At 50.9% G+C, this 26,895-nt stretch overlaps 1 protein-coding gene across 4 annotated transcripts; it reads left to right on the top strand.

Annotated features, from left to right (window-relative positions):
- On the top strand, positions 1–21,833 carry GDAP1L1 (ganglioside induced differentiation associated protein 1 like 1). Of its 4 annotated transcripts, XM_060030756.1 has the most exons (8): positions 1–101; positions 278–419; positions 662–701; positions 5,856–6,048; positions 7,085–7,258; positions 10,045–10,142; positions 10,925–11,039; positions 20,412–21,833. In XM_060030756.1, the coding sequence occupies exons 2-8, from the start codon at positions 307–309 to the stop codon at positions 20,753–20,755; spliced, it is 1,077 nt and encodes a 358-aa protein (XP_059886739.1). In that variant the 5' UTR covers positions 1–101; positions 278–306; the 3' UTR covers positions 20,756–21,833. The 4 variants fall into 4 exon arrangements, 3 of the variants coding, with proteins under 3 accessions (XP_059886739.1, XP_059886741.1, XP_059886738.1); XM_060030758.1 differs by lacking the exon at positions 662–701; XR_009522067.1 differs by lacking the exons at positions 1–101; positions 662–701 and having other exon boundaries at positions 165–419; positions 20,412–21,083; positions 21,181–21,833.
- Positions 21,834–26,895: the final 5,062 nt, after the last annotated feature.

Here is a 26,895-nt window from a genome sequence, read left to right as displayed (position 1 = left end):
CCTTGGACTGGTGGCTTTTCTGGCACGGGCCAGGGGTGGGCCAAGGGGAGGAGGAGGAAAGGAGCTCCCGGGATCCCCCTCGCCCCTCCCCCACTCGCCCAGTGAGTAATGACATTCACGGGGATGGGAGGGAGGGAGCGAAGGAGAGGGGCAGGCTCGGCGAGGCCATGTGATGCTGGGCGAGAGAGAGCCGCCACCGCCGGAGCCTCCTTCTTTCTTCCCTCTGATTTCGGGCTGTCATGGCGACCCCCAATAACCTGACCCCCACCAACTGCAGCTGGTGGCCCATCTCGGCGCTGGAGAGCGATGCGGCCAAGCCGGTGGAGGCCCCCGAAGCACCCGAAGCGGCCAGCCACGCCCATTGGCCCAAGGAGAGCCTGGTTCTGTACCACTGGACCCAGTCCTTCAGCTCGCAGAAGGTAGAGCCCGGAGGGAGCAGGGGAACCCGACCCATGCACCAGGAGGCTTGGGGGAGGAGATCCGGGAGGGCTTAAGGGGTCTGAAGACCTGGTGAGAGACTGGAGGGTAGAATCGGGGGCTTCGGGGCCCGGAGGATGGGGGAAGCTGGGCTGCCCTCCCGGGAGGTGACTGGCCCTGTCTTGGGCCCCAGGAGCACCGTCCCTAATTCTAGGAACACCCGTTCTGCCTCTTTCCCTCCCAGAAAGACCCGGTCTGTTGAAGAGCTGAGAAGAGAGACAAAGGCAAGGGGAAGGGAATGGGCACTGCTGGGAAGGCGGCCTGTCGGAGGGGGCTGCTGCTGCGGAAGGGGGAGGGGCGCTTCCTGGGGTCCAGCCTCCGGCCCCAGTAGTCCCATCGCAGGCCCTCCCCCCCTCTCCCCCACCCCCGCGCTGCTGTCCCCATGCCACAGGCCTGCGGGTCAAAGCTCCTCTGCCCTTCTGCCCGGCTGGGGGCCTTCTGATTGGGGCTTGAAGGGTCTGACCCTAGCCCTCCCCCCACCCCACCCCCAATCTTGAGCTGAGAAGGAAGGAGTTAACCCAGCTCCTCAAACCAGCTCAGCAGGCCCGTAAGGTCTGTGCTTTTTGCTCTTAAAGGCACAGACGGCCACACGGTCCCATCTCAGACTCAGGGGAGCTAGAAGGCGGTTGGGAATGCAGCCTGGTGTTGAGTTATCGGGGTTCCCGCTTCCTGGGGGTGAGGTCCAAGCACTGAGCCTGCAAGACCGGGGGCCTCTAGGAGCGCAGTCTCACCCTGGGCTCTCCTCTCTGTGGGGTACGAATTCAGCACCATGGCCAGGTCCCAGCAGCCGGTCCTGCTGGAGCCTAAGGGTCACCCATTGCCTGACCCTTCGACTTCTCTTCTCCCTGAAAGATCCTTTTGTTCCATTCACTCACTTTCCAGATGGAGAAACAGATTCCTTATAGAGAAATGGCCTTGGAACCAGGCTCTTTGGTTTGATTCTTGGTCTAGGCTCAGTTCCATCATCTGGAAAATGGGATAATAATAACAATAACAGCAACTTCTTCTAATTGCAACCCCCTCTCAGGATTGCTGAGGGTTGTTGAACAGGCGGTACTGCTTAGTGTTCTACACTAAGCACTGGTCAAACTTGAGCATACATTACTGGTTCAAGCACAGAATACTGGGTCCCACCCCAGAGATTTTGATTCAGCAGATCTGGAGTAGGGCCCAAGATGCTGCATTCTAACAGGCTACCAGGTGAGGCTGATGAAGCTGGTCCACTGATCCCCCTTTGAGTAGTTCCTAGTTTAAAGTACAGACTATGAGGCCAGAAAGTCCCCAGCAGGAGAGCCATCTTCTCCAATAATTCACCATGGAGTTTTTGGTAGGTCACTTTGCTTCCCTAAAGTCTCAGTTTTAAAATCTGTAAAATGGAGCTAGTGGCAGTACCTTCTTCAGAAGGCTATTGTGATGGTGAAATGAGATGATGCACAAAAAGTGCTGATCGCAGTGCCTGGCATGGTGTCAAGGCTCTGTTAATAACGGGTGTTATGATATCACTAAAGTGCTAGGTAAAGGAGGGGTTGGAGTTAACCAAGGTCATGCTGGGACTCTTCTGTACATGCATGCTGAACACCTACTGCATGCCAGGCTCTATACAAGTTGCTGGGGGGTTTGGGAATGAATCAGACTGACCTCCAGATGCCAGGATGTCCTCCTCCCCAGAACCTCAGGAGCCAGGCCCCAGTGACCAGGAGGTAGGAGGGTGGCCCTTCCCCTCACCATTTCCTGAGGGAGCCTCCTGAATATTCCTTATTCAGCATGAGCTCAGGGCTAAGGTGGCCCCTTAGTCTGGGATGGGACCACCCACTGCAATCCCATTTGTGACCAAACCTCTGACCAAGGCAGCCTAGCATTCTCCTGCCTCTCCTGCCAGGGCCTTCCCCTTGCCCAGGGGCCTGTGGTAGGTTCTAGAGGCAGTGTAGCCTGATGGAAAACACATGGGCTCTGCAGTCAGATGGTCCTGGTTCCAGTCTCATCTTGAGTGCTTACTGGCTGTGTGACCTTGGACAAGTCACTTCACCTCCTCTGTGCCTCAACATCCTCATCTGGAAAAGGAGACGTTTACATCCAACCCTGTAGGATTCCTGGGGGACTGAAAGGACAGGGACACGTGTTAAGTGTCTGGCACACAGTATGGGCTTAGCAGGCGCATTTCCTTCTTTCGCATCAGTCCTAAAGGGCCTTTCCTGCATGCAGAGGGCCCTCCCAGACATGGCAGAAGGGAAGTAAATGATCTCTACCTGCCACCCTGGCCTTACTTTTCAAGCTCTTGGGCACTGGCGCCCCAGCCCTGTCCATGCTGCCCTTGACCATTTACCACCCCCTCTCCCACTCCCAGGAGGTCCACAGGCGAGAACTGCACATCTCACTACTCCTCTGCTCAGAAGCCTACAGTGGCTCACAAGTCCTTCCAGGAAAAAGCCGGAGTCCTCATAATGGCCTCAGGCCCTACTGCAGGATCTAACCTTGCCTGGGTCATGGACCCACTCATCATTCGGGGGAAGCCTATGGACTTTTCTCAGAATAGTACTGTTAATTGAATAACATCAAATACATAGGAGTATTAGATTAGAAGGAAAACCAATCATACTGAAGTAAAGCTATTGACATATTTTCAAAACAAATTTGTTACATAATAATATGTGTTTCTGCATTAACCCATAGTATCACATGACCTAGTGGCAGGACTAATAACTACTGTAATGTTGAAGTCGTGACGGATGTAATTGCAGCAACTGTGAAGTGATGAAAATACCTGATCCCTAGTGGTGACGATATTACAGGCACTGCTAACACCACCATGCTTTGTTGCCTACACTCATAATGGAAGAGAATGCTAAGTGTCAGCCTGACATGACTGAAAATAAACCTGTAATTTTCCCATCCTAGTTTGAGGACTCCCTGAATTTATTCATAGACCCCTGGGTCTAGGAGTCTCAATTAAATGTCCCTGTGCATGACCCTTTCTGACCTCCTCTCCTTTTGTCACCTCCATCCATCCTGCTCCAGCAGGATGGCCACCTCACCATTTTTCAAACCTGTCAGACACGCTCCCACCTCAGGGCCTTTGCACTGGCTGTCCCCTCTGCCTGGATCCCTGTGTGGACTACTCTCTCTTTGTTCTTTGCTCAAATGTCACCTTCTCAGAGAGGACTGCCCTGATGGGTCGCCCTACTTAAAATTGCCACTTGCCACCCTGATTCCCTGGCACCCCCAATTTCCCTTACCTTGCCTTCCCTTACCTTGCCTTCCCTTACCTTATTTTCTTTTTTCCGATGAGCTCACTATCTTTTGACACACCGTCTCATTTTAACTGCTTCTCATCTGTCTGCCTCCACCAGAATGTCAGCTCCCTGAGGGCAGGGATCTTTGTTTTGCTCACGGCTGAGTCTTGAGCACTTAGAACAAGACCTGGCACAGAGCAGGCACTCAATAAATAAGTGTTGAAAAGTGGCGCACTTGTAAGCCATAAGATGTTACATAAAAAAGGCATTTGATTCTGCAGGCCTAAGACTGGTGTAAGAAATAAAGCTTATTAATTTTTTTAAAGTATTTGTGATAAATAAACTACGACTCCGAGACTCTAAGTGTCTTTTACAAAGTCACACGGCAACTAAGTGGCTGGGCAGAGACGCCAGCCCAGCCCATCACAGTTTTCTCATAAACAAGGGCCCGGGTGAGGGGGGACAGTACCTCGCCATGACAATGAAGCCCCAGTGGGTGACTTTCAGGCACCCGCAGGGGGGATAGTTTGCCCAGAGTTGGCTGATGTCTGGTCACACTGAGTGGTGACCACCTAAGTCTGGCGCAGTTCCAGGAGGTAAAGAAGGCAGATGGCCTTGGTGGCCGCGCGCCCTCCCCCTGGGCCTGGCTTCCTCCCCCGCCCCCTCCCCTGCAGGATGGCACATGGCTCTGGCCTGCAGCTCAGCTAAAGGAGAAAGTCTCCTTGGCTGCTTGCTGGTGTGATCCTGAGGCAGCCCCAAGCAGGACTGTTGTTCCTCTAAAGACAGTCCCCTCCCCAGGCAGGAGCCCCACCGGGCACCCTCACTGGAGTTCAAGGGCAGTGCCCAGGGAGTGGTCCAAGATGGAAGGCCAAAGGTCTGGACCCGCCAACGGCAAAGGCCTGATTTAGTTTCTGTTTCCGTCCGTTCAGAGATCCCAGCTTGACCCAGACGCTGGGTGGTTGGGCAGAACCTGCCAGGAGGATGCCAGGGCAGACAGGAAGGGAATGGGAACTGCCACCTAGGTATGTACAGGGGTCATCGATGCTTAACAGGAATAGACCTTTGCCTCTCTCTGGGGTGCCCTCTCTTTCTCCTGGGCTGGAGCTAGAAGTAGGGGGGAGCATGTAGGAGTGGAGCTTGCCATCCTTTTGCTGGGGGACCTTAGACAAGTCTAGCCTACTTTCTGAGCCTCAGTCCACAGGCAGGGGATAGTTGGGCTAGGTGATCATTAACCACCTGCCAGCTCAGAACTGTCAGGAGGCTCTCTGTTCGCATCTACCAGGTCATATATTTGTCTGGGACCCCCTGGAGATTAGGGAAAGACTCAGGAGGGGCCAGGCCCAGGACTCCCTGGAAGGAGCCCCCAGGGCAGAGAACACTGGTCTGAGAGTCAGGAACCATTGCTTCTTTTAGATCTACTGCTAAATTGGCTGTGTGGCTCTGGGTCAGTTAGTCGCCCTCTCTGGACTTTCGTTTTCTCATCAGCAAAAACAGGAGATAGTCTCTGCTCTGCCCTCCTCTGGAAGGCTATTGTGAGCATCCAACCACCAGATGGGAAGGTGTCTGGGGACAATAAAGGGCTAGGCTGATGTTGGCAAATTATTTTTCACTTCACTTTGTTTCTCAAATAATTTGAGAAATTTTGCTACTGATCATGGTGATGATAAGAATTTCTGCAAATTTCATGGCCAGATTCACGTTTGGAGGCCAGGCTGAGAGTCCAATCCTGATAATGAGAATTATGAATAAGCACTAGCTATATACCAGACACTGTGTTGGTGCTACTATTAATACTTCAATTCTGCAAATAAAAAAACGATGAAGGCCAGAAAGTGTAACGAATCCGCCCAAACTCACACAGAAGAGCCAGAAATCCTATCCCAGGTACGTCCAGCAGTGACACCCAGCCCCGTAACCACCAGGCAGCTCTGCCCCTTGTCCCCAGGGCAGAGCTGTGTTCCTCCCACCACCAGACCCCGGGGATGTATCCCCCATCCCGTACCCCAGGGGCCCAGGAGTGGGCTGGAAGCAACACGGTCCCCTCCAGTGTGGGACCTCTGACCTCCCTCCCCGCACGCCCCGCCCCCCTTGGGCCGAGTGTCCCTGTGTGTCCGCCCGCCTTCCCCGCTCTGACCCTGGCGCCTGCAGGTGCGGCTGGTGATCGCCGAGAAGGGCCTGGCGTGTGAGGAGCGGGACGTGAGCCTGCCGCAGAGCGAGCACAAGGAGCCCTGGTTCATGCGGCTCAACCTGGGCGAGGAGGTGCCCGTCATCATCCACCGCGACAACATCATCAGCGACTACGAGCAGATCATCGACTACGTGGAGCGCACGTTCACGGGAGGTACGGCGGCCGCGCGGGCCCTGACAGCGCCCCAGCACCTTGGGAAGCCTGGGCAAACCCCGCGGGCCCGGGCTCCCCCACAAGGAACCACGGGCTACAGGCAGGGCTCAGATGCCGCCCAGGAACCGCAGAGCATGGCCACAGGTCCCTGGGGACCCCACAGATCTGACCGCCCCCCCTCCCCGGTACTGAGGGAAAGGGCGTGGCCCAGACACCCCCCTTGGAGCGGCTGGGGCTATAGCCTCCTTGCCAGGGGACTCTGGAGTCACAGGCTTGGCCACAGACACTCTGGAGCCCATCAGGCGTGAACGGGACCCAGATCCCCTTCTAAGTCCCCACAGACAGGATCCAGATCTCCCGGGGATGCCAGGGCTCGGCCAGGACCCAGCCCCTTGAAACCCTGTATGCATAGTCAGGGCCACAGGCTCTTCCGGAACCCCCACAGACATGGGCCCGGATACCCGAGAACTTTGCAGACATGAGCAGGGCCCGGCACCCCGGAACCCCACAGAACCCTATGTCCTCCGTCCCTACTTCCCTCCCTCTGGCCTCGCTCAAGTCCAGAAGCTCAGTGCCCATGGCAGAGGCTGCAGATGCAGCTGAGAGATCAGGGCCCGGACGTGCACTGTTTTAAAAGAATGTGAATTAGTTGCCAACATTTAAAAACCAAGGAGAGTTCAATTTCAAACATCCAGGTTTCCAGCTTCTCTCCAAGTCTGGCAACACTAGGCCTAGAGACCCACCTGGCAACAAGCCCGGGCAGGTGAGGAGTTGCCCCTCAGGGGACGGCTCGGCAGGGCTCCAGTGAGGAGAGGTAGGCGGGCAGGATCACTAGGGTCCCCTGTCAGCCTGGTGGGGACTTTCTCTCAAGAGTCAAGGAAAGGGGATGGGCCCCAAACTTCTGGACATGTCGCGGTTCCGGGATGCTGAGGTTGGGGAATGGGATGCCAGAGGCTGGCCTCTCTGAATCAGGGGGGCGGGAGGCCCGACACAGGGCCCTGCGTGCCGCCGCCCAGCCCCTGGCCATGCCCCGCAGAGCACGTGGTGGCGCTGATGCCCGAGGCGGGCAGCCCCCAGCACGCGCGGGTGCTGCAGTACCGCGAGCTGCTGGACGCGCTGCCCATGGACGCCTACACGCACGGCTGCATCCTGCACCCCGAACTCACCGCCGACTCCATGATCCCCAAGTACGCCACGGCCGAGATCCGCAGTGAGTCCCGGGGTCGGGGTCGGAGCGCAGAACCCTCAGGGTAACCCGGTCTTCGCCCACCTCCTCCCTCTTCCTCCCATTCCTGTATCTCTTACTCACTTTCTTCCCTTTATCTCTCCTCTTCTGCCTTCTCTCCTCTTCCCAATGGATATCCCTCTGCCTCTGCCTCTCTCTCCATCCCTGTGTCTGTCTCTGTCTCTCACTCTGGCTCTCTCTCTCTCTCTCTCTCTCTGGCTCTCCGTCTCTCTCTCACCCTGTTTCAAGCTGAATATGTCTTTCTCCCTCTCTGGCAGTCTCTCTCTCTCATTCCCTTCTCCTGCCCCCTCCTCTTGTCCTGCCATCCCATACAGAGGCCATAGGGCTATCTGTCCCCCTAGAGGCTTGCCTGTCCATGGGAGCTGGGACACCTCTCCACAGGCATCTCAGCCCCAGACACCTGGGGTTGGCAGCCCAGGGTACTGAGTGACATCAGGGCTGGCATCACCAAGGAAGATTGCCCAGATATTGCAAGGCCCCGGGTCTCTGAGTTCTGATTCAAGCATCCCCATATACTGTCCTAACTGCCAGCCTGATTGTGCCCACAGCCTACTTTATCCTTTCATTTTTTTCAGTACTCAGTAAATAAGTGTTGGATTAAATCAGATTATCCATCAACAACTGTTTATAGACTTTGGTCCAGGCTCTATGCAGACACCATGGGGTCCAATATACAGATGAAGCATGACGATTCCAAGTAGATAATAGGTGCTCGGTAAATGGTCACTTCTTCTCTCTCAAAGGAATGAGGCTCACGTCCAAGGGTGGGCCAGGTTGTGGCACTCGATTTTGTCTCTTTAGAGTGCCCTTGAACAGGACTCAGGACATATTTATATTGTCCTCTCCCCATTGAGTCAACAACATTTAACAACATTTATGAAGTCTCCTATGACCCAGGCCCTGGGCAGGGGGCTGGGGACAGAAGGGGACTGTCACAGCTTCTACCCTCCCAGGGTCACAGTTTCATGGAAGCAGAAAGACAAATGACCAGATAATTACAATGCAGGACTAAGTAAATTTGAACAACCTCTCAGGAGGGCAGTCTGGCCCTCTATATCGAATATTAAAAGGCCCACACTTTGGAGACTGTCCTGCAATGACACTTGGATGTGTGCACCAAAGAAGTACGTACAAGGATATGCATTGCAGCATAAGGGGTAATAGCAAGAGGCTGGAAATAACCCAGTTGACCATGATTTGGGGACTGGGTAGATAAATTCTAGTACATACAAACAATGAAATACTGTGCAGCTGTTAAAAAAAATAACAGGCATGTGGAATGCTCTCTAAGATATATTAGTAAGTAGGGAGAAAGTGAAGGGCAAAAAAATGCATCTAGTGTACTATCATTAATATATGTAAAGGGGGATCGAATGGATACACAGGTGCTTGCAAACACAAGGAGTATTTCTGGAAGGACGCATGAGAAGATTGGGAGAGCAGAACTAAGGGACTGCAGATTGAGAGGAGAGAGATTTACTTTTCACTGTACGTTCCTTAATATTGTTTGAATTTTTAAACAGGCATGCATGTATAATCTATTCAAAACTAATTGATTTGGGGACTTCCCTGGCGGTCCAGTCGTTAAGACACCGTGCTTCCATTGCAGGGGGCATGGGTTTGATCCCTGGTCAGAGAACTTAGATTCCGCATGCCACGCAGTGTGGCAAAAAAACAAACAACCCACATTGATTAAAATTTTTCTAACCTAGTACCAATCAGTGTTATGATAAGGGGAACATAGAGGCAGTGGGGCCAGAGAAGATGCCCATCCCAGTCCAAGAGATGTCCAAGTGGGGCTGGGACCCAGGGGAGAGGGCAGGCCAGGTTTGGGCCCCACCACACACCTGCCCCACCATGTCCCATACTTACTGGCTAAGAGTTCCAGAGAAATCCTGCCCCAGTCATGGAACAGACCTCAGGATCTTATCCTACTTAATGCTTCCACCTCCTCTTGTAAAACCCACAGCTTACAGCTAGACTTTTAATGTCAGATTATAGGACACTTTGTCTCTCCCATTAAGTATAATTCTCAAGGTGCTACCTTGAGTTCCATCACTGACCCACATTCCATCACCCAGGCCTTTTCAGCATCTTTAAAAGGCCAATTTCCCAGGAAAGGTGATCAATATGTCCCTGAATCTTCAGGGAAGTTGCCTCACCAGAAGTGGAAGTTTCAAGACACCAAGCTCTCTTATAGTTTTTTTAAAACAAGTTTTTCCCTGTGGATTACAGTGAGTGAGCTCTAGACTGAGAATCGGACAGATCCTGATTCAAAATCTGCTTGTCGTTTACTAGTGTGGAATTTACTAGCCTCTCTGAATCCGTTTCTTCACTACAGAAAGGGGTGAGGGAGACGTTCACTGAAGCATGAGCTTGTCCACATTTAGGGTGATATTCATTTCTGGCAAACTCCTACTCATCCCCTAGAGTCTCCTCCTCAGTGAGGTTTCTTGACACCTTGTGCCCCAGGCAGGTGGCCCTCTGGGTCCCACAGCATTCTGTTCACTCTTCATTAGAGATTGATCATGCTATGTTGTAGGTATCTCTTTTATGGTCTAGGGCAGGATGGCATCTCATCCATCCCTATGTCCCAGCCTGTAATGACATAGTGTCTCCTAGTTATGCCTGTTGATATTGTTACTTCCTGGACTACTGTTTGAATGGGACCTATTCCAAGTTGTTGGGGGGAAGGGAAAGGAAGAGCACCAGGTATCAGAAGAACGGGACCTTTCCTATTCTCTCCCCAGGACATTTAGCCAATGCCACCATGGACTTCATGAAATTGGACCATGAAGAGGAGCCCCAGCTCTCTGATCCCTACCTTTCTAAACAGAAGAAGCTCATGGTGAGTGACCCCAGGCCTGCTCATTCCCCTTTCCCACCATCTTTTCCATGGAAAAGAAGAACTGGAAGAAGCTGGTTCTAAGTAGAGAGTCAGCTGATGACATGAAACGGGAAAACCACTGGTTTGCTTTCCCAATCCTGTCTCCTCTGTCATTTACTGGCCCTTTGACCTTGAGCAAGTCACTGTCGCCCTGGAGCCTCACTTTCCTAATGTCTTAGGTTGTGTCCCTAAGAGCAGAGCATTGGACAGAGGTTCTGGGGTAAGCGAGGTATTGAGGGAGCGCTCTAAGGAGAACCCAGTAAGGATGAGATAGGATGAAGAAGGGGCTAAGTTCACCTGATCCCACAGGGAGCTCTGGAAGATAAATGGTGCCACAAAGTCGATCCACCTTGAGACAAAGGGACAGACTTTTATACCCTTATATCAGCCAATCATTGACCTATTTATTTCCCAAGTATTTCCAGGAAACTCCTCGTTGGCTGAGAACAATTCTCTGGAGAAGGGGAAGCTGTGAGCCACTGTCAACCAACTCTCATGGCAGCTGGTGTATGAGAGTACCAGCCCCATGAAAGGGATCTGGCCAGGACAGTCAAGCTCACAGGACTATTGTGAACACCAGATGAGGATGCCTTGTAACAGTGGGGGTATCCTATACACTTAAGGGGATATAAGGAGACTGGGTTTGCAGAAGGGGATTTGGGCCAAGAGTCTTCCATCCCTGGTCATCCTTGCTCTATTGAGGCCAACTCAGCTCCTCTAGCACCTGTCTGTCCTGCCCCCAGGCCAAGATCCTGGAGCACGATGATGTGAGCTACCTGAAGAAGATCCTGGGGGAGCTGGCCATGGTGCTGGACCAGATCGAGGCTGAGCTGGAGAAGAGGAAGCTTGAGAACGAGGGTGGGTGCCAGTTCTGGGGTAGGTGAGTGCTGGAGCCCATCCAGCCCACTCTGTCCATGACAGTCCCAGCATCTTTCCCCCCAAAGATCTTAGAGGACCATCCAGGTGGTTAGGATCATGGGCCATGGAGTCAGAAAGACCTAAGTTTAAGTCCTAGCTTGGCCACTTGCTAGTTGAATGACCCTGGGCCAGGTGCTTCACCTCCCTAGACCTCAGTTCCCCATCCATAAAATGGATGGTCTTATAATAATAAGACCGACCTCAGAGAGATGTTGAAACACTGCATGAAATAATATATGTAGAATACTTAGATCAGCGCTTAGAACACAGTATTTAATAAAGGCTATTGAAGATGATGATGGTAATGGTGGTGGCGATCGCTATCCACTACACCATCTCCCCTTGCCCCGACTGAAGGATGTACTATGGCTCCTTCATGCTGTAGGAGCCAGACATCTAGGCTCACCCGGACTCTCTGACCTTGACTCTTTCTGTTTTCAAGTGCCTCTCTTCTCTGGATGCTGAGCATGCCAGCTACATTTCCACCACCACACCTTAGCTCCTGCAGCTCTTCCAGCCTGGAGTACCCTCTCCTTACCACTCTGCTCCTTTTTGCATCTATACACCATCCTTGCCAGCACCCTTCTTCAAATTTCATTCGAGACCTTCCCATTTTGCTCTATTTTAGGTACCCTGTTAGTCTGGTCTCCTCAACAATGCAAATTTGTGGAACCCATTCAACATGCACTACTACACTCATAGCTTCACACACACGCAGAGATGTCTGTGTATGTGGGAAGGCTGTGGAGCACAGTGTTCTAAAAGATGGGTTTAGAGTGAGACAGATATGAGTTAGGGTCCTAGCTTTGCTGCCTATACCGTGTGACTTGGGCAAGTTCCTTTCCTTATTGGAGCCTCAGTTTCAACATCTGTGAAACAGGATGGTAATAGTAGAATTTAAAACCTAAACTCCATCTTGTTGAACTCTTTAAAAAATGAAAAACACTCAGCACAGCGCCTGGAACATACTAGTTAATTACATATGACAGGTAAAGGCACGTGCATTCTCCAGGTGAGAAAACTAAGGCTCAGAGAGATAAAGTGACTCGCTCAAGGTCACACAGCTCTTAAATGGCATAGTTAGGGTAAGAACAGGTTCCCTCTCAATGGGTCCAATGTTCTTCCAGCATTTCACAGCTGAGGCCTCAAGCAAATGGCACACACAGATACCTAAGGTCCTAAACAGGAACAGTGTCATGCATGCTGAAGCCAGCCGCCATAAATCCTTTCTAGAAAAAGGCAGAGTACGGCTAAATGAGTAAAAACAATGCATACCTCAAGAAGGAACTTTCTCATTTCTATCAGAGAGGGTGCTGGAGAGGGGCCATTACAGAAGAGTGTTCAGGGGCCAATGGAAGTAGCTGGACCACATGTTGCCCATCATCCAGCAGGTTAAGCCAGGCTCTTCATATGATGGTGGTCACAGGGATACTGAGAGCAGCAAGAGAGCAAAGCCCCAAGGTGCAAATATGTTTTAAGCCTCTACTTGTGTCACATTTACGAAAGCCCCATTGGCTAAAGCAAGTGGCATGGCAGAGCCAGGATTAAAAGGGTAGAGGGTTGGACTCTGCCTCTTGATGGCAGAAGCAGCACAGCCTTTGCAAAGGGGCAAGCGTGCAGGAATGGGAGGAATTTGCAGCCATTTTTGCAATCTACTCAGGGGTGAGGTGTTCTGATTTTACAAAAGTACTCTGGTTGCTGTGAAAATGGATTTCAAGGGAGACAGAAGCCCAGATGAGATGGTGGTGGCTTGGACTGAGGTGGTGGCAGTGGAGATGGGGAGGCACGAAAGGCTTGAGAGGTATTTTGGAGATAAAATGGGCAGGAACTTGCTGAAAGGTCGAGGGTATTGGAGGGAGTGGAGTAAGAGGGGATAAAGGAATCAAAGATGACTCATGAGGTTTTGGTCTGAGCTACTGAGTGGTACCATTTCCTGATATGGGCAAGGGGGACCCAAGAGTTCAGGTTTTTTTTAGATTCCGCACGTAAGTGTCACCCCCAAGAGGGGATGTCACATAAGCCATTAGGTATTCTAGTCTGACTTTCAAAGGAGAGGTCAGAATTTGGAGGTGGACATTTGCAAGTCTTCAGCATATACACGGTGATTAAAGCCGTAGAATTGGATGATGTCGCCTAGAGGGCAGTGGAGAGAGACAAAGAGGAATCAAGACCTGCTTATTCGTTATTTATTGCTTATAACAAACTGCTCCCAAACTCAGCGGCTTAAACAAACAAAAAAAAACAATTGTCGGGCTTCCCTGGTGGCGCAGTGGTTAAGAATCCACCTGCCAGTGCAGGGGACATGGGTTCGAGCCCTGCTCCGGGAAGATCCCACATGCTGCAGAGCAACTAAGCCTGTGAGCCATGACTACTGAGCCTGCGCTCTAGAGCCTGCGAGCCACAACTACTGAAGCCCGTGAGCCTGGAGCCCATGCTCCACAAAAAGAGAAGCCACCGCAATGAGAAGCCCGTGCACTGCAACGAAGAGTAGCCCCCACTCGCCGCAACTAGAGAAAGCCCGTGTGCAGCAAAAAAGACCCAACACAGCCAAAATAAATAAATAAATAAATAAAAACAGGCAGCAGGCTAGATTTGAGCTGAGGGCCATAGTTTTAAAAAAAAAGGGGAAAAAAAGCATTTGTCATATCACACATTTTCTGTGAATCAGAAATTCTGGAGCAGCTCGGCTGAGTGTTTCTAATTCAGGGCTGCATGATGCAGGGATAGATGCATGATGCATCCATCCCTCCCCGCAACTCTTCCCCCGTCTCTAAGTCAAGCCGTTGGCTGGGGCTGCAACACCCTGAGCTGAAGGGTCCACGATGGCTCATTCACGTGGGTCTTCACTAGAGGTGTCAGTTCCCCACAGCTGTTGGCCAGAGACCTCAGCTTCTCACTACATGGGCATCTTATTAGGGCTGCTTGAGTTTCTTCACAACACGGCAGCCGGCTTTCCCCTGAGCAAGTGATCCCAGAGAGACAGAAGCAGCGGAAGCCACATGATCTTTTTCTGTCACTTCTGCCACATTCTATTCATCTGAAGCAAGGCATTAAATACGGCCCATATTCAAGGGGAGAAAAATTGGGCTCCACCAAAGAGATAAGTATCAAGTAATCTGTGAGCGTATTTTTTTCTTTTTTTTAAATTGAAGTATAGTTGATTTACAACTTTATATTTATTTATTTATGGCTGCGCTGCACGGCTTGCGGGATCTTATTTCCCCCACCAGAGGCTGAACCGGGCCCTGGGCAGTGAAAGTGTGGAGTCCTAACCACTGGACTGCCAGGCAATTCCCTACAACATTATATTAGTTTCGAGTGTACAGCGTAGTAATTCAGTATTGTTACAGATTGTACTCCATCAAAAGTCATTACAAGATAATGGCCATAATTCCCTGTGCTATACAGTGTATCCTTGTTGCTTATCTATGTTACACATAGTAGTTTGTATCTCTTAATCCCATACCCCTAATTTGCCCCTCCCCCCTCCTTCTCCCCTTTGGTAACCACTAGTTTATTTTCTCTCCCTCTCTCTCTCTCTCTCTCTCTCTTTTTTATGGAAAGGCATTTTATTTTAAATATAGCAGTGTATACATATCAATCTCAAACACCCAATCTATCCCTCCCCGCAACGCTTCCCCCGTCTCTAAGTCTGTGAGTCTGTTTCTGTTTTGTAAATAAGTTCATTTGTATCATTTTTTTTTTAGATTCCGCATATAAGCGATATCATATGATATTTGTCTTTCTCTCTCTGACTCACTTCACTTAGTATGATAATCTCCAGGTCCATCCATGTTGCTGCAAATAGCATTATTTCATTCTTTTTAGTGGCTGAGTAATATTCACTAGTTTATTTTCTATATCTGTGACTCTGTTTCTGTTTTGCATATACATGTGTTTATATTATTTTTTAGATTCCACAGAGAAAGACAAGCACTGTTTCGTATTTTAAAACTACCACATCTGCCCTGAGGCTCCCCCTCATTGAGAGAAGGGTAAAGACAGACGAGCTGGCAAAGCTGATGAGACACAGTGGCCAGTGAGGCGTGAGGACTCTTGTGTCATAGAACCCAGAAAGGATTGTGTTTTAAGGAGGGAGAACAGTGTCAAGTGCAGCTGAGAGGCTGAATAAACCAAGGATAGGAAAGCGTCCCTTGGGTTTTGTCCCATGGCTGTTGGTGGTGACCTTGCCAGGAGCAGTTTCACTGGAATGTCAGGGCAATGGCTGAAGAGTGAATGGGAGGTGAGGCGTGAAGATGGCTAGTGTAGACAACCCTTTTGACAAGTTTCGCTGTAGAGGGAATAGAGAAATGGGGTGGTGCCTGAAGAAGGCTGTGGGGCAAAGGGAGGAATGTTTTCAAGATAGGAGATACAACTGCGTGTTTTCAGGCCGATAGAAATGCCTCAGTGGAAAGGAGAAATCAGTGATGCAGGACCAATGAGGATTGAGAGGGTGTGCTTCAGGCAGGGTCCCCAGGGGACACACAGGGCACCCTCAAATTGAGTAAATCAAAGAGGCCTTCATAAAGGGACTGTTTACAGATGTGTGGGCGGGACACAGGGAAACCACAAGGAAAAGTGCAGTACCTGGACCTCGGGTTGTGAGCGATGGGGGCAGTTTCAGGAACCAGAACAAAGAGGGCCACCTGACAGGAGCTGTGACTTTCTGGGTTCGATCCCTGGTCGGGGAACTAAGATCCTGCCTGCTGCCTGGTGTGGCCAAAAACAAACAAATAAGCAAACCAACACAGCCAGCCTGTGGCAGCCTGCAGAGAAAAAACTGAGGGAAGTAAGACTCTGACCTCACCCTCGCCCACCATCCTATCTCCCACCTCTGCTCCCCACTGGCCAAACACCCCTGGAGCCAGAGGGCACGGAGTCCCATCAGTGTATCCGTCAAGTTGGCCTCCTGGGGGCCGCAGAGCAGTGTGGGGAGGGGAGGAGAGTGGCTCTAGAAAGGGAAAGGGAGCATGTGCAGCGTTGGGTGGGTGCAGAGGACCACGGAGGGCCTGACCTTGAGCGAAGGTGGCTCACACCCTCCCTTGTGTCAGCAGGTGGTAAATGCAGGGGCCTGGCATTGTGGGTTTCATGGTGGGGGGTAAGGGCTTTCATGTCTGAAGGTTCCTGTTTTCTGAATGAAGCATGAGGTGACGTCATCAACAGAGAAAACCACCGGGTGTGAGGAGAGAAGATGAAAGATGTGCGTCTCTCTGCAGGGGGCGGTGAAGCGAGCATCCCCCAGAGCTGCTACAGGACTGCTACAGGACCTGGGCAGGGCTGCCGGCCCTCCCGGGCTTTGTGGTCAGGATTTAAAGTGTAACTGGTAAGGGTACCTGTCTCCAGCGCACTCAGCTGGCAGACTTGGAGAAGGCACAAGACAGGGTTCATCCAGGGCTGCGACTTGGCAAAGGGAACCCACAGCTGCAGGAGCGGGGGAAACCGAAGACCTTCTGTTGACATGCCAGATAGATAGCTACCCGCGCCCGTGGACATTATGCAGTCATGGCTAGCAGTATTTGCCTACAAACAGAAACACAGGAATGGACATACTTAAATAGCGATGCACGCTTACACACTCATGAACATCTGCCTGCAGGCAACCACCAAGTGCATGTGGGCATACCCTTCACTTATGCATGTGGTAATCCCCCCACTGCATGGACACAGATGCCCATGTGTGCAGCTGTCTACATGCTAATACACAACCAGCTTCATGGATTTGAGCAGGCATTCACATGGGTAAACATACACACCACGCAGGATGCAGACACATAGGTCCACACACAGACCCAAATAAAAATGTACCCATTGAAAGAGGCCTACGTGTCAGTGGAGATACATACATATGTATGATGAAGCACTCTCTCAGGTAGATGCCTTACATTTGACAGCAGCTTAGATTTGTTGAGAGACGGTGCCCTGTACTCCCTCTTGTTACCAAGGATAAACTGTTCTTGAACTAGCTAAACCTAGTCCCTTCCCTTGTGTACTTGATGCCATCCACGCTCATCCCTTCAAGGACACCACATCAGTGATTCTCTCCACTCTGTCCTGTAGCATCACCTCCTCTCGGCTCGATCATTCCCATCAACGTGCTGTTTTTTTCTTCCCAACTTACAAAGGCACTCTTCTTAAAAAATAATTAATTTATTTATCTTTTCATTTTTGGCTGTGTTGGGTCTTCGTTGCTGCGCACGGGCTTTCTCTAGTTGTGGCAAGCAGGGGCTACTCTTCGTTGCGGTGCGCGGGCTTCTCATTGCGGTGGCTTCTCTTGTTGCAGAGCACGGGCTCTAGGCGCGCGGGCTCAGTAGTTGTGGCTCCTGGGCTCTAGAGTGCAGGCTCAGTAGTTGTGGCGCACGGGCTTAGCTGCTCCACAGCATGTGGGATCTTCCTGGACCAGGGCTTGAACTCGTGTCCCCTGCATTGGCAGGCAGATTCTTAACCACTGCACCACCAGGGAAGTCCCCCAAAACACTCTTGACCCGTCTCACATTATCGGCATATCCTTCCCATGACAGCAAAGCTCCTTGAAAGGGTGACCTTTGCTCACCGTCTCTGATTCCTCTCCTCCCTTTCTTTCTTGGACTCCCTCCCAACCAGGCTTTCAGCGTCAGCATCTACTCCCACTCTTCTTGTCAAGGTCACCAGTCGCCAAATGCAATCGCCAATTCTCAGCTCCTTTTCTGTGACTTCCCGGCGGCGTCTGAAGCCAGCTGAGCGCTCTGTCCTTGGAACACTTTCTTATCTTGGCTTCTGGGACACCACACTCACCTGGGTCGTCTCCCACCTCACCGGCTACTCCTTCGCACACTCCTTCGCTGGTTGCTTCTTGTTGCCCAATATCTAAATCTTGAGGCCCCGAAGCTCAGTCCTTGGTTCTGTCCTCAGCTCTGTCTCCACTCACGCCCTTGATGATGCTGTGCACCTGTACCTCTAACTGCAGACACATCATCTCCCCTCAGAAGTCTAACAGGCATCTGGAAGATTCCATATTCAAGAACAAACTTCTGATCAGAGCCTTCATTACACTTTAGCTCCTCCTCCCCTGAGACCGTGAGCCTCTGGAGGGAAGACATTTGTGTCTTGTCATGTCTTCATGCCCAGCACATACTACCAGATAAACATTTGTTGGATGAATGAATGAACATGAGGACACAGAGTGAAAGGGGAAGGCTCAGGCTGTGAGGGTGAAGGGTATTAGACTCATGGAATTTCTGAGCTGAAAGGAACACCTCTACAAAAGGGCAGAAGCAAGCTTCCCAAGAAAGCAGACCTCACCGGAAGTGGAGAGGAAGGGGAGAGCATTCCAGGCATGGGGTGCAGCAGGGGCAACGGCCCAGAGGCCAAAATGGGCGTGGCTTGCTTGAGGGGAACAGTGGGCAAGTGGGCAATTTGTGAGAAGTGAAGATCAGAGAAGTACTGGGTTGGCCAAAAAGTTCATTTGGGTTTTTCGTAAGATGTTCTAGAAAAAAGCAAACGAACTTTTTGGCCAACCCAATACATTGGAGCTCATCCAACTACTGAAAGGGCTTAAAAGCCATGCAGAGGAATCTGGACATTAATGTGTAGTCACTGGGGAGAATTTCAGGTTGTTGAGCAAAGCAGTGATGAAGGAGACCAAAGGGGCTCCAGAATTTCAAGTCTAGTGTTTCCTAAGTACACAGGCTAATTTTAGATGTCCCGTGACCATGGCGATAACTAACATAAAACCACACGATGAGAATTATTCTCTTTTTAATTCTTTTGATTGTATTAAAGAGTGTTAGTATGATGCTAGTATTTAATTCCCATAAAGGGGTTATGTATTACTACCTGCCCTTTTCTTCAAACAAATAAATAAGTCTTGGGCTCGGGGATTTTGGGCAGGCAGTAGTATCCAGATGGAATTTAATAGCGTTTGTTTTGTCTTTTGTTAAATGTACTTTTATCATTGCACATAGGTTATGGCAAATGATACTCTTAGTGATAGTTTCTTTTCTCATTCATCACTCATTAAGTAAAGATTTAGTGAGCCAGGCACTGTTCTAGGTGCAGGGGATACAGCTGTGAACAAGACAGACCCAAATTCCTGCCCTCATGGAGCTTCCATTCTGGTAGAGGGTGGCAGCCAATAAACAAAATGAGCACGTACAGTATATGGTGGAACACTGGGGAAAAGTTGTATGGAAGAAAACAGAGCAGGGGAGGAGGACAGTGACTGCTGGGATTGGGGTTTCAATTTTAACTGGGTGGTCAGTGAAGCCCCCCGAGAAGATGGCACTGAGCCAAGACCTGAAAGAGGTGGAGGAGTAAGGCCTGTAGCTCTGTGGGGGAAGAGTGTTCCAGGCAGAGCAAACAGCAAGTGCCAAGGCCCTGGGGTGGGAACGTGCCTGGAATGAGGAACTGCAAGGAGGCCAGTGTGGTTGAAGAAGGGTGAGTCAAGGCGGGGGACTTCCCTGGCGGTCCAGTGGTTAGGACTCAGCGCTTTCACTGCTGTGGCCCTGGGTTCAATCCCTGGTTGGGGAACTAAGATCCCGCAAGACATGGAGCACAGCCGAAAAAAAAAAAAAGAGTGAGTCAAGGGGGAAAAAGTAGACTCCTAGGTCTGAAAGGTACCTGGGGGCCAGATCACGTAGGACCTTTAGACCATTAGAAGGGCTTCAGCTTTGACTACGATAAGGGGGTCACTAAAGGGCTTTGATCAGAGAGAAGGACATGACCTGACTTAAGATTTAACAGGATTCCTCTCTCTGCTGTGCTGAGAATAGACTCTAGGGAGTCAAAGGCAAACGATAATGGTCGTTAGGACCAGGATGGTCACATCGGAGGTAACATCTAACTTCGGATGTATTTTGAAAATAAAGCTGATGGGAACTGCTGACAAAGTGTATGTGGGGTGTGAAAGAAAGAGAAGAAAGAATTCAACATGGCCTGCGTGGCTTTTGGCCTGAGTGGCTGGAAGGATGGAGGTGCTGTTACTGACATGGGGATGAATGTGGTGGGTTTGGGGGCGACGATCAGTTTTGGACATGTCGCGTTTAAGATGCACAGTGGACTCGCAAGGAGAGCTGGAAAATGGGCAGTGGGATATATGAGTCCGGAGTTTAAATACATATATTTGCATTTAATAAGTCAGTTGATTTAAAGAAAACAAATAATAGAGGTAGTATATGCATCTGGCAAAAATCATGAAAGAAGAGCAGGAGCGGGTGACCTTGGGGGAACACTGCGGCAGGCAGACAGAAGCCAGAGGCGTCACTGAGAGAGGAGGGCGTGTATGGCGGAAGAAGAGCTGACCCTCCCCTCCCCCATCTCCTGTCACTTCCATTCTAGGGCAGAAATGTGAGCTGTGGCTCTGCGGCTGTGCTTTCACCCTTGCTGATGTCCTCCTGGGAGCCACCCTGCACCGCCTCAAATTCCTGGGACTGTCCAAGAAATACTGGGAAGATGGCAGCCGGCCCAACCTGCAGTCCTTCTTTGAGAGGGTCCAGAAACGCTTTGCCTTCCGGAAAGTTCTGGGCGACATCCACACCACTCTGCTGTCAGCAGTCATCCCCAACGCGTTCCGGCTGGTCAAGCGGAAACCCCCATCTTTCTTTGGGGCATCCTTCCTCATGGGCTCCCTGGGTGGGATGGGCTACTTTGCCTACTGGTACCTCAAGAAGAAATACATCTAAAGCCAGGCCCCGGGCTTGGTGTCTGACTGTTGGTGTCTCTGTCCTGTGTGATTCCCAGTGAGCTCTCAGTAACGCACCGTCTCATGCACACTTGGACAGCCCCTCCCACCCCTTGTTTGGAGCAATTCTATCGTCAGTCTGAAAACATTCCATAGTTTAGGAGTAGATGTTGCCACTGCCGTGAGTTGAGGCCACGGTTCTACTGAAGGAGAGAAAGAGTGAGTGGGAGAGAGAGAGAAAGAGAGAGAAACAAACAAAAACACGAATGCCTTTTTTTTTTCGATTCAAGGTCTCAAGATGGAACTGTGGGGACTGGTTAGGATCCAAGGTGAGTCCCAGGTCATTTCATTCACCAGGGCCCAGATTCTGGGAGGTGCTGGGGGCTCGGAGGGCCTGACCCCCGCCTCCCCTTCCCTCTTGCCCAGGGAACTCTTCCACAGGACAAAGCCAACATCAAGACTTGACTCTTCTAAGCGCTACCTCCAGGTGGGGCTGGAGACCTGGAGACCCCACAGGAGGCCCCTGAAGACTGGAAGGGGCTTCATTCTCCTCCTGGAAGTGAACTGAGACAGCACTGGCTGGGCCAAGGCAGTGACTTCCAGCCGCAGGCCATGTCTGGGGCCGACGCCATGAGCACACCCTCCCATCCCCCTCTTGATTTGGCCAGTGTGCTCGGTCGGGCACTTTACTGGAAGTCCCTGAAGGCAGTGTCCATCCTCCTCTTCCCACCCGGAGCTGAGTTTTCCCACCATGTGAGGTGGACTTTCAGGAAAAGCCACATTGATCTTCTCTCGGAAGTTCAGCCCTGGCCGGAGCGCAGGGGTGGGTCTGGAGGTGGATGTCCCTCCTCCAGCCTCTGCCAAAGCCATCTCTGTTAACGTCTGCCTTCCCCTTCACTCTCGGGGCTCCCCCCACGCCCTACCATGCCATGCAGGGGGGTTTCTGCGTCCACGCTGCCCACCCTTGCGGCGTCTCACTTCCCTGTGCCTTTTGCATGTTGGGAGAGGGTCTGGGTGTCACTGCTGCTCATGCTTAGAAAACACTGAAAGCCCCCAATAAAAAGCATCAAGGAGGAGCAGCTGCTTTTCATTTCTAAACCTGTGCTGTCCATCTAGTTCTCGTTTCCAGAGTTTGGGGCCAGAGGGGTGGAGGTACGACGTTGAGACTCAGTGAGTCTGACTCTCGTGACTCTCACCAATGTTTTGACCATTTCACTTCTGGTGAGAAGGAAGAGATGACTGATGGCTGCTTGGGGGGCCCAAGGCTGGATCTGGGGAGGCCAGGTCTTTTGTTTGTTTTTTGGCTGCACCGCATGGCTTGAGGAATCTTAGTTCCCCAACCAGGGATCAAACCCAGGCCCAAGGCAATGAAGCTCTGAGTCCTAACCACTGGACTGCCAGGGAATTCCCACGGCCAGGTTTTATCCAATAGGAAAGGATAGACAGGATGTTAGAGCACATGTCCAGTACTTTAAGGTCCAGCTGTTGAAGAGGGTCATGCGACTTCCACACACGGTCCATGGGTGAGAATTTAATTACCAGGCTTCACCCAGCTGCAAAGGAGGCTGGGAAATGTAGTCTGTGATTGGGCAGCCTATTGCTAAGGAAGGAGAGAACAGATCCTGGTGGACAGCCAGCAGCCTCTGACATAAGGAAGCACTGAATGGGAAGAGGCCCAGGCAGACTGCTGGAGAGAACCATAGACTCAAAGACTCCACAGGCCCCACCTGCCAGTTCCACACGTGCAGAAACTGAGGCCTGGGATGGGCATGTGTCTGGTTTGGTCAGGATCGCACAACAAGTGAGCTAGAGCTAAGTGTCCTTTCCCTGGTCCCTTTCTGTCTCGGAATGTCATGGAGAGCAGCTCAGGTGTGGAAAAGAGTCAACATGCGTACGTTTACTCAGAATCCATCAGCTGCTAAGCCTTCTACCAGGTGCCATGGAGGGTTGCAGAGATGGACAGGGTGTGGGGCTGAGTTCAGTCTAGTTGGGAAGACAGACACCACCACCGCCAGGACTGCGGTAATGGGCGCCCCCAGTGTTTACAATGCTGAGAAGGTCTATCCAACATTCACAGAAGGATGCCTGTTGGGGAGGACGGTAAGGGCTGCTGAAGGTCATATCTCCTTCAGCTCATTGGCTGCTCACTGCCAAAGTCACAGAATCATCTGCCCGGGCCATTCCAACGTTATCTCCAAAGACCTGTTTGGTCCTTCCCTAGCAACCCGGGCCCACATTGCCTAAAACCCTTAGTTTTCTCATCTCTAAATGGAGCTAATAATAATAATAGCTGTCATCCTTTGAGTACTAACCAGGTACTAGGAAATTCACATAAATTATGTCTAAGTCTGCAAAGCATAGCTTTTTATGTCTCACTGATGAGGAAACAGAGGCTCAGAGAGTGAGCACCCAAGGTACAAGTGGTAGATTGGATTTTTGGATTCCCTAATAGGGTTATACATCCACAACCCTTGCCATGTGACTTTGCAGCACCTCCCACCGTGGGTGGAGTTTATTCCCTGCCCCATCAGGGTACTGTCCATGTGACCATCTTGGGCCAGTGGACTGTTAGTGGAAGGATGTGATGGGAGTAGAGGCTTTAAACGTACCATGTGGGTGCCTCAGTGTTCATCACGAGAAGAGCAGGCCCCAGGTAGTTGCTGCCCTTTTCATCTGGACCTTAGACTGAAAGCAGAACAGACTTGAGCCCAGCTTGTGGCCTCGAACCAAGGCCAGCTGGTCCACTGCCTGAAGCAGAGCTCACCAGCTGAGGCCAGCCCATATCTGCAGAGCTGCAGCCCTTAGCTTACCTGCAAGTGGACAGCACCTCAAACACCTACTTTACCTTGGCGCAAAGGACCCCACAGGTACACGGATGTCCTTTCCCCTCAGCTCTCCTGGAAAACACTTCTCTCACTCTCCCCCACCTCCTAGTTAGCCCTGAAACCAGACTATAGTCTCGGAGACTCCATTCATTCTAGAGGTCCTGGGACATGGCCTTCCACATTCGACTGCATGTTTTAACTATCTCTGAGTCAATCAAAATTAAAACACTGACATGTACGGGGCTTCTTTTTCCTGAATTTTTTTTTTTTTTTTGCCACACCATGTGGCACGCGGGATCTTAGTTCCCCAACCAGGGATTGAACCCGTGCCCCCTGCAGTGGAAGCACGGAGTCTTAGCCACTGGACCGCCAGGGAAGTCCCTCTTTTTCCTGCTTTTAAAGTAGTTATAGTATTGATGGCACATTAGGGACTTATTGTGCACTTGAAAGACTTTTATATAGTGCCTCCCATAGACTAGGTCCTGTCCTAAGTAAGCCCTTTACAAGTATCAATTCATTTAATCCTCACAACAACTCTACAAGGTAGGTACTTCTATTATCCCCATTTTACAGATGAAGAAACTGAGGAACTTGTTCAAGGTCAGCCAGTGTGGAGGCAGAGGCAGAATAATCTCCTCCGTCCTTTGCTTTTCTGAGTGTGTTATGTAAATCATCTCTGCCTGAGCTGGGACAATGTTGGGGTAGCGTAGGGGAACACTCTGCTTTTGACGCTTAGCACCCTGTGTGGATGTGCTCATTTCATTGCCTGTGCCTGGCTAGACTGAGGGCAGAACCGTGTCTCTGAATTAACACCGTGTCCAGCATAGTGCCCCTCACCTAGCGGGGCAATGGATGTTGAGTGAGGTGAGGCATTATCCCCACCTTACCCTTCACAAAGAGGCTCAGAGATTCTGACCTGACCGAGGGCACACAGCTGTACGTTCTAGTCAGCACGAACGCAGAGTCTTTCTGCCACCAGATTCCGTGCTAAATATAACACCATTTATTCTTTGTAGTGACTGCATTATGTTCCTGATGTGGTTACCATAATTATTTAACCAATTGGCAACAGTTAGATAAATCTTGACAACTTTGCACTATCACAAATAGCTGCAATGAAATCTCTGTGTTTATCTTTGCCCACCTCTATGAACATTCCCATAGCCTAAGTCCCTAGACTGAGACTGTTAGGTCTGCACATTTTTTTGGTTTGTTTTTGTTTTGGGCTGGGCCACACGGCTTGTGGGATCTCAGTTCCCTGACCAGGGACTAAACCCGGGCCAGGGAAGTGAAAGCCTGTAACCCTAACCACAGGCCACCAGGGAGCTCCCGGGTCTGCACATTTTAAGTCTGGATACGACAAGGTTACCATCTAATCACGTGGGCCCAATTTACCATCTCCCCTCTCCCTAAGGTATGGGAGGACCTGTTTTCTACGCTGTGTGTGTTCAATTTTAAAACACCTCAGAGACTGTATTAGGGATTTCTGGGACAATTTCTGAAGGTGACTATACTGCACGGAGTTTCCCTTAACAGAATCTACCCTCTCCTTGATATCGAAATTGGAGACCTTTTTAAAAAGCCTTCTGCGGTTCATCCCTCTGGGAGCTAGGTCCAGCTCCCCATGTCCAGGAAGTCCCTAGGAAGCCAAGCAATCAGGTCTACACTGCATTAGGCTGTCGATGCAGAGAAAAGCAGGGGTATGATAAAGTGCGCCCAGAGATCAGCTCCCCGGTCACTCACCGGGAAGCCAACTGCCACCTCAGCTGAGTGCGAGCTTCTTTTCATGTTGTTTCCTTAAATAAAAGTCATAACCAGCTTGGGAAGAACTTTTCATCAAGCGGAGCAAAGAAATAGAATAGATCAGAAGAGTTGATGAGGTTAACCAGTCTGTGCCCGTCATTTATCAGATAAGGAAGTTGAGACCCAGAGATGTTGAGTGACTCGGCCAAGGTCACACAGAAGAGCAGAAAAAGCAGTGGTGGAAGCCAGCTCAAAGCCGGGCGTTCACACTTCTAGCTGAGTGCTCCTTATAACATAGCAGGGCGCATCCAGGACCTCCACTGACAGTCCTTTCAGTCTGCCTTTCTTCAATCTCTGTTGCTCTTGAACATGAGGGGAAAGTTAGGTTTCTTGAGAAGGGATTTCTGGATGAAAATCATGGCAGCTCATCTCCATGCCTTTGTGCATGCTGTTCTCGCGTCCTTGGAGTCTGTTCTCTGCCTAACTGCTTGAACTCCTTCTCATCCTTCAAGACCCAAAAGAACTATGTGCTGTGAAAATATCCCGTGATTCCCCAGGGCACCTGGTTGTCCCCTGCTCTGTGTTCCCAGGCCCTGACCTTGGCCAGCACTCAGAACACTCTATGGTGGTTGTTGACTCCTTATGCATCTTCTCCAGGAGTGAAAATTCCTCAAACACACAGAGGTGGGCTTCCCTGGTGGCGCAGTGGTTGAGAGTCTGCCTGCCAATGCAGGGTACATGGGTTCGTGCCCTGGTCCGGGAAGATTCCACATGCCGCTGAGCGGCTGGGCCCGTGAGCCATGGCCACTGGGCCTGCGCGTCCGGAGCCTGTGCTCCGCAACGGGAGAGGCCACAACAGTGAGAGGCCCACGTACCGCAAAAAAAAAAAAAAAAAAAACAAAAACGCACAGAGGTAGCAAAATCAAACTTTGCAACCCCACTCACACCTTAAGCTCTGAAGGGATAGATTTTGGACCACAAGCTCCAGGAGGGAGGGAGTTCATTATCCTGTCCTAGCTCCTGGCTCACAGGATAAACTCAAGAAGGGTTTGGTGCTGCCAACGGAATCTGAACAGGGAAGTTCTGCCAAAGGAGGAGCTTCAAATCCTGGAGCCATTGGGCTTTTGACAGATACTACGTGGAGGGGCCAAGCAGGTCAGGCTGACCTGACGGGAGAGGGCGCTAAAAGGTACGAAAAGTCCTCACACGCGTATAGGCCTCCAGGGCTTTTTCACAGATGACCTCATTTGAGTGAACTTTGTAACTGCTCTTGTGTAACCTTCCTCTTACTGCCAAGAAAACTGCTCCCAAATCCGGCTGATCCAGGCCTCAGGACTCTGAGACACAGATGTGGCACAAAGGGAAGGAGTAAATCAGGCTGAGAAATACATGACAACATATCCTTAGGTCACAGGATTGAGGAGAAAAAAAATAAGAGTGACTACAGTCTTGAAATTCCCCTATACACAGCGAGTAGCTCCAGTAAGAATTACTCTCCTTTCATAAAATGGGCTGAGCTGTCCTGGTTCTGGAATTGAGGGTTTTGGAAAAGAACACACGAAATGCAGGAATG

Source organism: Delphinus delphis, chromosome 15, assembly GCF_949987515.2.
Source record: "Delphinus delphis chromosome 15, mDelDel1.2, whole genome shotgun sequence".
NCBI classification, from domain to species: Eukaryota; Metazoa; Chordata; class Mammalia; order Artiodactyla; family Delphinidae; genus Delphinus; species Delphinus delphis.
Note: the sequence above shows the minus strand (reverse complement) of the source record. Positions and strands in the feature narration are given on the sequence as shown.